The 8,373-nt window shown below is 57.1% G+C and overlaps 1 protein-coding gene across 5 annotated transcripts in view; it reads right to left on the bottom strand.

Annotated features, from left to right (window-relative positions):
- CACNB1 (calcium voltage-gated channel auxiliary subunit beta 1) overlaps positions 1 to 8,373 on the bottom strand; it is a 39,482-nt gene that overhangs the window by 26,590 nt on the left and 4,519 nt on the right. For 4 of the 5 annotated variants that reach the window (XM_019507432.1, XM_019507464.1, XM_019507447.1 and 1 more), the window contains exon 2: positions 1,613 to 1,732. In XM_019507432.1, the coding sequence (XP_019362977.1) occupies positions 1,613 to 1,732 (120 nt within the window). Of the gene's footprint in view, positions 1 to 1,612; positions 1,733 to 8,186; positions 8,276 to 8,373 lie in introns of those variants that run through there. The other variant, XM_019507441.1, reaches the window with a different exon arrangement.

The raw sequence follows: 8,373 nt of genomic DNA, 5'->3' as shown, positions 1-8,373 counted from the left end.
TTGGGTCTGTGCAGTCAAGGCAGTGATCGTTCCCTGAGAACTGACAGCTTCCTCCCTCCTGTAGATTGTTGCTGTGGCTTGGCAAGCCATGTGGAGCAGAGGACATTATGGCAGGGGGAACTCAGCTAGTGGACTGAGTTGTGGGGGCAGAGTTGGGGCATCAAGGGCTGCTCTACTTGGCTGCACGTTCAGCCTCAGCTTAGGATCCAGGGGGGCACAAAGGAACAGGTGGTATGTCTCGGGCCACACAGAGCTGGGAACAGAACCCAGGAGTCCTGGCACCCAGCCCCTTCCTGCTGTAACTGCTGGACCCCACACTACTCCCATAGGGGTAGCTTTCATATCCTCACATTGCACCCAACAGTGCCTGGGCCTCAGGAAGAGATGACAGGGACTTGGTTGGTGGGGTACATCTAAGAATGGAGACAGTGATTCTAGCCAATGCATCCCATCTCCCTGCCACAGGGGATGAAAACATTCTACGGGACAGGGACCCACCCCCAGGGTCCAGTGCCTCTTGGAAGAAGCTTTAGGGGGGGGCTCTGCATCACCCTTGCCTTGGTATCAAGAGCCCCCCTTTGCACATGCTGCTACAGAGAGGTGCATCTCCTCTTTCCTCTACTCAGAGTATACCTCCTGCACACATGGACAGAACAGGGCAGGGCAGGGACCTCCCCCATTCCGCAGTGTTTTCTGGTTGGTGGCTGGCCCCAAGGTGTGTAATGGAAGGGCTGGGATGCCGCCAGGTGGGGCAGTGCCAGCCCGCAGTCTTCTGGCACCGGTGCTCTGTCCCTGACCCAGCCTGGGTCGATGAGACGTTTCATCAAGATTAGCTAAATGAATTAACTGATTGTAGGACCTTGTCCATTTCCTGCGATTTATGGGTGGTGCTGGGCCTGGGGCCAGCAACAACCAGACAGGTTAGAACATTTGTGCCAGGAAGGGTGAAGGCAGCCCCAGCTGGGGTTTATAATGGGGCTCAGGAACTGACAAGAGCAGGGGATCCTAGCATCACAGCTGGACTATGTCAGAAATGCAGCGACTCTTACAGGAGGCTGGCAGGTTGGGACCTGAGAGTTGGGACTGCAGGGCAAGAGCAGGGCTGTGTGCATGCTGGTGGAGAAAAGGCTGCAGACACAGGTAGAAGTGGATGAAGTGGCCCAGCACAGGCATATAGGTTGTGCCAGCCAGGGCCTGTACCCAGCCACCTGGCCAGGAACAAGCTGTATTTTCCAGCGAGGCCTCCAGCCAAGCCAGTCCAGAGGATCTGGCTGGAGGATGGGGTTGGTGTCACACATGGCTGCAGGGGGAGTGTGAGGATGGGAAGGTGCATGCAATGCCCTTGGGTTCCAACAGAATGGGCAACGTTTGGGTCTAAATGCACAAGCCCTTCCTACATGAGCTGAATGGCTTTGTGACTTCTGTGCCATGAGCTGGCCCAACTCTCTAGGCGGACGGGCCAGGGGGAGTTGGGCATGGGCAAGTGCTGTGCCCAGCTCCCATACCAATGCCCCATGGCATGGGCACAGGAAGAGGCTCCTACCCACCCCCAGCCAGTCCAGGCTTCACAGAGCAGCCGCCACGGCCACAACCCCCCTTTCTCAGGTCCTACCTTGGCCTTCTCCAGTTGTGCCAGGGCCTGGCGCTCAGCCTCCTTGTGCAGAGCCTCACGATCCTCCTCCAGGGACACATCCGAGTCTGAGGGGCGGCTGGTGTAGGACTCTGCAGAGCCCTGGGGGAGCAGACCAGGGTCAGGGGAGTCAGCGTGCTTTGCAGCCCTCTTCCCCACACACCCATCCCCAGGAAGGGCAGGGGATGGGCCTATGGCCAGACAGCTCAGCAGGAGCACAACCCTATCCATGGCCATGCCACAGGACAAGGGCTGAGGCTGGAGCTGGAGCAACGTCCCACTGCCCCCTTCCCAAGACAAAATGCCCTGTGATCTACAGCCCACCTCTAGTTACAGTTTGTAACAAGACCATTGCCATGGATTCTGGGAGCACTGGAATGAAACTATCCACCTGGGGCTGTTGTGACAGCCTCCTGCCTTCCCCAGTCAGCAGTTTCTTCCCTGCCCAGCCCCTGGAGCAGAACTGCTGTGGCCTGAGCCAGAGAAACTAGGGCACAGCTCAGGCCCCAGGGGCACCATGCCTACAGGCACCGTAGCAGTGGGAGACTTAATGAGACTCCAGGCTTTTCCTCCAACTTTGTGAGGGGAGTGAGGTCTAGGGTAGTGGTTACAGAAAGGCTGCTACAGAGAGGTACATCCCTTCTTTCCTAGACTAGGGTTTTTTTGGTGGGGGGAAGCGGGTAAGAAGTGGGATGGGGTGGTTATTTCCAGCTCAGCTGCTGACTCCCTGTGTGGCATCAGGTGCCCTGGAGTCTGTCTCTGTGCCTCAGTTCCCCCTTCAGTTCTGACAGGCTGGTGCTGTGAGAGTTAAAGCAGTTCCCCGGGACAGACGCAGCTGTTCCCACAGCTCTGGGATGGAACGTGATAGCACGGGCAGGGGAGGACAGTCCCGGCTCAGGCTCCCCGAGGCAGGGGGGCTTGTTAAACCTGGTGAATGCAATGCCACTGGCAGAAGAAGTAGGGCTGTGATGTGGGGGCTGGGGGGGAACCTTGAAACAGACATTCCACCATGGGCAGGAAAAGGGATGGGGGAAGTGGGGGCTGGAAACACACATGAAGCTCTCTCCTGAACGGGAATAGGCTGTGCCTCAGGAGATGGGGGAATGGGTGAGGAGATTCCAGGGCCCATCTGGAGTGGTGGGGAGGGTGAGTCCCTGCCCTTCCCTTCCCCTGGAGCTGAATGATGGAGTTTGCCTTTGATAGAGGCTTCCCCCAGCCCCCCAGGCCAGGAGGTGATGGAGTGAGGCACCTCTAGACCCTTGCAGCTGGGTTGGAGGATGAGTTCCCCAAACACCATGCAGTATCTCTCAGTCAGTCTGTCTGTGCAGGCTATGTCTGAGGCAATTTGGGAACCACAAACGCAGCCTCCAAAAGAGCAATGCCATACACTGGTCAATGAATTTCTGAGCCATTGTGGGGTGTGGGGGATGGAGGAGAGGGGGAGTCAGATCTCTGCACTGCCTCACACCCCCAGTATGGTCCCACCCGCACAGCTCAGCTGATAAGCACCCAGACTGCTCTGCCTCCCCTCAAGGGGCTGTGAAGCAGCTGGGTACAGAGACAGGACAGCAAGTCACAACAGGCCAGGACAGCTCCACACAAGGACTGTGCTGGAGCTGGGAACACAAGCCAGGAGTCCTCTTATTCTCTCCCCACTTCTATCTCTCCCAGGTTTTACTACCTAGACTCCTCTCCCTTCCCAGAGCTGGAGGTAAAACACAGTTGTCCTGATCCCAGACTTTCCTCTCACTCTCACCTGCGAGATCCCACTCCCTGTCCAGAGCTAAAGACAGAACCCAGGAGTCCCGGCTCCCAGGTGGCGTGGGTGGCAGAGCAGCAAGGCATGATGAAACCAGGTGATCCCAAGGCAGCAGGATGACCCAGGAAACCGGCAGAGGGAAGATTTAAAGAGTCTGTGGGGTGGACTGTGGTCAAGGAAGAGGTGCACAGCCCTTGTGGGGATAAGCCTCTGAGTTCTGGTGGTTCCAGGACCTCACCCTCAGGTGTGCATGGGGCAGAGATGGGAGGAGGCGGCAGGGAGTGGGGGTAGGCCGGAATTCAGCCCCTGGCTACAAAGGATGGGTCTTCCTAGCCTTGGCAGGTACTGTGAATAATCCATGGGGGGCAGCAGATGTCAACAGAGGCACCAGGGCTGTGTGGCACCAGCACAGAGCATTCTCAGAGGGTAGCAGGGCTGGCAGACTGGGGCTGCCCCAGCCCCACAGGTACAGCCCAGGCAGGGCCTGAGCAGGGGGCAAAGGGAGGCATTCAGAGAACCTGATCAGAAAAGAAAGGGCATCAAAGGAAAAGGGGGGTGTAATCTGAGAGGCCCAGTATAGAGAGGTCTCTGCAGTATTCAAACACTCCTCTATCCCACCAGTCCTGCACTGTCCCCTGCCCACCCCTGACCCGACAATGCTCCTCCCCTAGGTATTTCAGCTCTGAACCCAGATGACTTGGGACTCTGGACCTAATGGGACATGAGGACCAGCAAACTCATTCTATTCATGGACCAGCTCAGCTCATGGCACCAGCAGGAAGCCCATGGCTCCATGTGCAGGTAGGGCACAGGGCACCCCCTCATCCCCTCCCAGTGGGGGGCACCAGCCCAGAGAAACATTCCGCCATCAGTCCAGCTGCCTCTGCCCAGGCTCCCAGATGTCAGTGCTCACAGACAGCTCACTCTCAAGCTCAGCTTGGCATTCCCACTGGCAGGATGTTTATCTACCCATGCTGGCTGTGCTGGAGTTGCCCCATGGCCAGCTGGCAGTCAGCTCCACGGGGCTGTGGGAACAGAAGGGGTCTTCCCCTTTAATCACAGACTTGGGTTCTAAATCTCTGCTGCTGTTTTTGCTGGGACAGAGAGGGGAAGAATGTCCTGCATCTCCCCTCCCTGACACCAACATCTTCGTGACCCTATGGAGCCAACAAGTGTCACTGGGGATGGGGAACAGCACAAGATGGTTGCAATGCTGTGCTACTCTCAGAGCTCCATCGGGAGCATCTCTCCCCGCTCTCCATCCCCAGAGCTGTCAAACCTTCAGCAGAATCCAAGTCACCCCCTTGTAGCATGAGACCTGACCAGCCAAGAGCGGGACCAGGAAAGAGCCACCCAGCTGGAATTTGCTCCTGTTTGGGAGACACCAGCTTGGTTAAGCTGGACTCCAGCACCAGGCAGGGCCTCAGGCAGGCAGTCAAAGATTAACAGAGCTGGGAGGCTGACCTGCCCCTCATGGGGCTCCTGGGAACAAAGGGCTGGGAAGAAAGCTGTGGGTCTCAAGGGACACTGATATATAACAGAGACTATATCCTATAAGCTCTGAAGATACACCTTGGGAGACGGGGCAAGGATCTCTCACTGAGGGGGGCATAGAGCAGGGGGGAGCAAGGCAGAGAGCCCAGACCCCCTTCCCCTGCCAGCACAGAGTGCACAACCCACTGGGAATCTGGATGGGGCACTGCTCTAAGGAACTGGGTAATAAGACCCCCTTTCCCAACTCTTGCCCAGCCAGGGAGAAATCAACCCTACGCTAGCATCCAGAACTAGTCAGGACTCAAGAAGCCTCCTCAAGAGCACAGGGAGGGAAGCATGGCCCCTCAGCCCCAGCCTCCGAAGACACTCCCCTTTGAAGCACCCTCCTCACCCCACCTCCCCCTCCACTCCAAGCAGAGCCCGTGTGCTGTAATAAAAGTGCCTGGACAGACCTCTCCAAGCTGGGACTAACATCAGCCAAACCCAGCTGGAGGTGGTGGTGGGGGAGCAGGAGGAGGTACCCACCCCTAGAGACAGGCAACTAACCAGTGTGCCCCTCCCCTGAGTCTATCTATCAGCCACCAAAAAGGGTCAGTCCAGATCAAGGGGGGCCAAAGCCAAGGCTGGATTGTACTCACCACTTCTGAGTCATCCAGCCCATACAGATACATCCTGCCTGGGACCGGGGGACGTTAAGGAGGGGCAGTTTGCTGGGAGTAGGGGCCCCGGTCAGATGGGGCACGTCAGCTTCAGGAGATGCAGCTAATGGGCGACTTCCACAGGTGGGGAGACAGCTGCAGCCAGCAGGGCTGGCTGCATGGAGGATGTAGAAGCCCGGTGGTGGGTCTTAGAGGCTCCCTGCCCCATCCAGGAAAGAGCACAAGGGGAGCCCCCAAGCTAGGGGACACAATCTCTCTGAGGCAGTGCGGCCCAACTCCCCTGCCTCGGACGGACAGCAGGGACTGGCAGGCAGGAGTTGGAGAGAGCCAGGAGCCGGTGACGTGGGGCAGGGACGTGATTGGCTTGGGTGCTGAGCAAGTGTCATATATTACTGGAATCGGCATGTGGCCCAGTTGGTACGTATGTGTGCGTGTGTGTGGTCCATTAAGAAACAGAACACTGCAAAATGTGGGGGAACTGGGAAACGAGTGAGTGCTACTGGGAAGAAGAACCACCCACCCATCTTGGAGCGATCTCAGGGAGCAGGATGGGCTAAGGGAACAACTGGTGGGACAAACTCTGCCATCCCAGTGAGAGCCTGCTGGGACCTACAGTGGGAAGGAGAGAGCTCTCCCCACTGACCCTGGCTCCGGGAAGCACCCAGCCCAAAGGTGAAAAAGCATGCCCTGCACTTTGCCAGTGACAAGTTGGGGTGGAAGTGGGGGAGCAACTAAAGCCACCAGGGCTGCCTTGAGCTACTCACCACCCTACAGAACTCAAGGACTGACCATGTACTAATGAATGCCAAAGTACGGGCAGGACCCCAGGGGGACACCGAGCCACAGAGGCAAGTGTAGGGTCAGGTTTTCCAGAACTCAGGGCTGGATTTGCAATTTTGTGGCCCCTTGGAAAGCCCTAACCACAAATACTGGACCCTGGCAATCAGGTCCAAGTGACTTGACTGAGGCTGTACAGAGTCAGTGGCAGACCCTGGGTTTCAAGCAGAGATCTTGCAGTCCCACTCCCTAACCACAACCTCTGCCTGCCTTTCTGCCTTCTTGTCACTGGAAGGGTGAGAATTTCCTCCTTTGCTCATGCATAGATTTTGCTCCCTCGGTTCTTCCAGCTCCTTTCCCACATCATACTTTCCAAACCCACCCACTGTAGAATCATCCCAGAAGGTCCCAAATTCTCCTGCGTTTCACCCATCCATAAATCTGAAGCCTGAACTGATTGCTGATCTGGGATCAGTTATCTCCACCTGGAAAAGTAGCTGGGCTCAGCTCTAGGAGGCACAGGCTCCAGAGGGCAATTCCCCAAGGAGGAGCCATTAATATTCCCAGTTTTCAAGCCACAAGACTCCCAGTGCACTTTGCTGCTGTGTGACACTACTGACATGCAGCCACCTCTAGGGTGAAGCAAGATAGCTACCTCAAAGCACCCAGGAACAAAGTCAACAGGAGTTTTGACAGCTCAATAGTGCTTTGGTCTGACATCTCATCAAAAGACAGTCCCTCCTCCTTCCTAGCGCCATGCTGGGATAGTGAGGTCAGCATTGACAGCCACTGGAAATCCCTAATGGAGGGGACAGCACCCTCCACTGAACTCCCATCCTGTAGCACAGCATCCATTAATCTCAAGGGTAATGGAGGATAGGGGAGAGGTGGGGACAGACCCTGCCCTTGACATACATCACCCCATTAAAGTACTATTGGAGCACACTGTGGAAGGGAAGCCCTCTCCATCCCAACAAACCCCTCTTTCTACCCCCTGAATCTCAGTGCCCCCTTGGCACCCTGAGCCTCCCCCACTGCTAGTACCCACTCACTCCATGCTGGGTCACTGGGGTTCAGCACAAACTGAGAGAGAAGGAGACCTTCTACAGTGCTCTACACAGTGCCCCCCAAACACCAGTATCCCCCCTGTACAACTCACACTGTGATGCCCCACTTAGCTCATTCTCCCAGGCTGGGGGAGGACACCAACCCTACTTGTCCCACCCCAAGCAAGAGTCCCTCCCAACATCTCCCCACACTGCAGGCCATCCTGACCTTCCCTGACCCAGAGCTGCCACCCCTAGCCTCCTGGAGGGGGGTGAAAGAGTGTGTGTGTGTGCGTGTGTGTGTGTGTGTGTGTGCGCGCGCACGTGCGTGCATGTGCAAGAGAGAGAGACAGAAACACCCTCCCCCTTCCCACCCCAGGGCCTGGCTCATTCTCAGGGTAATTTTAGGAAACCATCTGAGCAGAGCAGGGAGGGATAGAGAGGGAGGTTGTGGTGATCAGAGAGGCTATGGGGTGGTGGAGGATGCAGGGGGACAAGGGAATGGAATGAAGGGTTGGGGGGTAAAGTAGGAGGCTGGGGGACATGAGGCTCACAGACACCATCCCTAGTGGGTCCCACCTGCTGGGTCACATTCAGAAAAGCTACCTCAAACCCCTGAAGGCCAGGCCAGCTGGGCCCCATGGGTGGCAGAAGTGGAGGGATACCCCCAAACTGGTGGGGTCCCCGAGTGCCAGAGGGGGTTGGACAGGTAGAAACAGAGCATGGAGGAAAGGCAAAGGGCAGCAAAGCCCTGAGGAGACTTGGATGCAGGAAAGCAACAAGGTGGGCACAGAGAGGGTCAACAGGGGTGGGGTGCTCACCAGGACAATGTGGTGGTCTTTGCTGGGTGTCTCCATGCTGCTGGTGCTGGCTGGGCCCTGGGTGCGAGTGGGCAGCAGGGGCGACTCTGCCCTGCTGCTGGGCTGATGGGGCTCAGGTTACACTGAGAGTGCGACATTCGCAACCTGCCGGGGTATATTTAGCCCAGTGGGCAGGCTGGTGGGGATG

This window comes from Gavialis gangeticus, unplaced genomic scaffold, assembly GCF_001723915.1.
Source record: "Gavialis gangeticus isolate Ggan-Ray unplaced genomic scaffold, GavGan_comp1, whole genome shotgun sequence".
Taxonomy (NCBI): Eukaryota; Metazoa; Chordata; order Crocodylia; family Gavialidae; genus Gavialis; species Gavialis gangeticus.
Note: the sequence above shows the minus strand (reverse complement) of the source record. Positions and strands in the feature narration are given on the sequence as shown.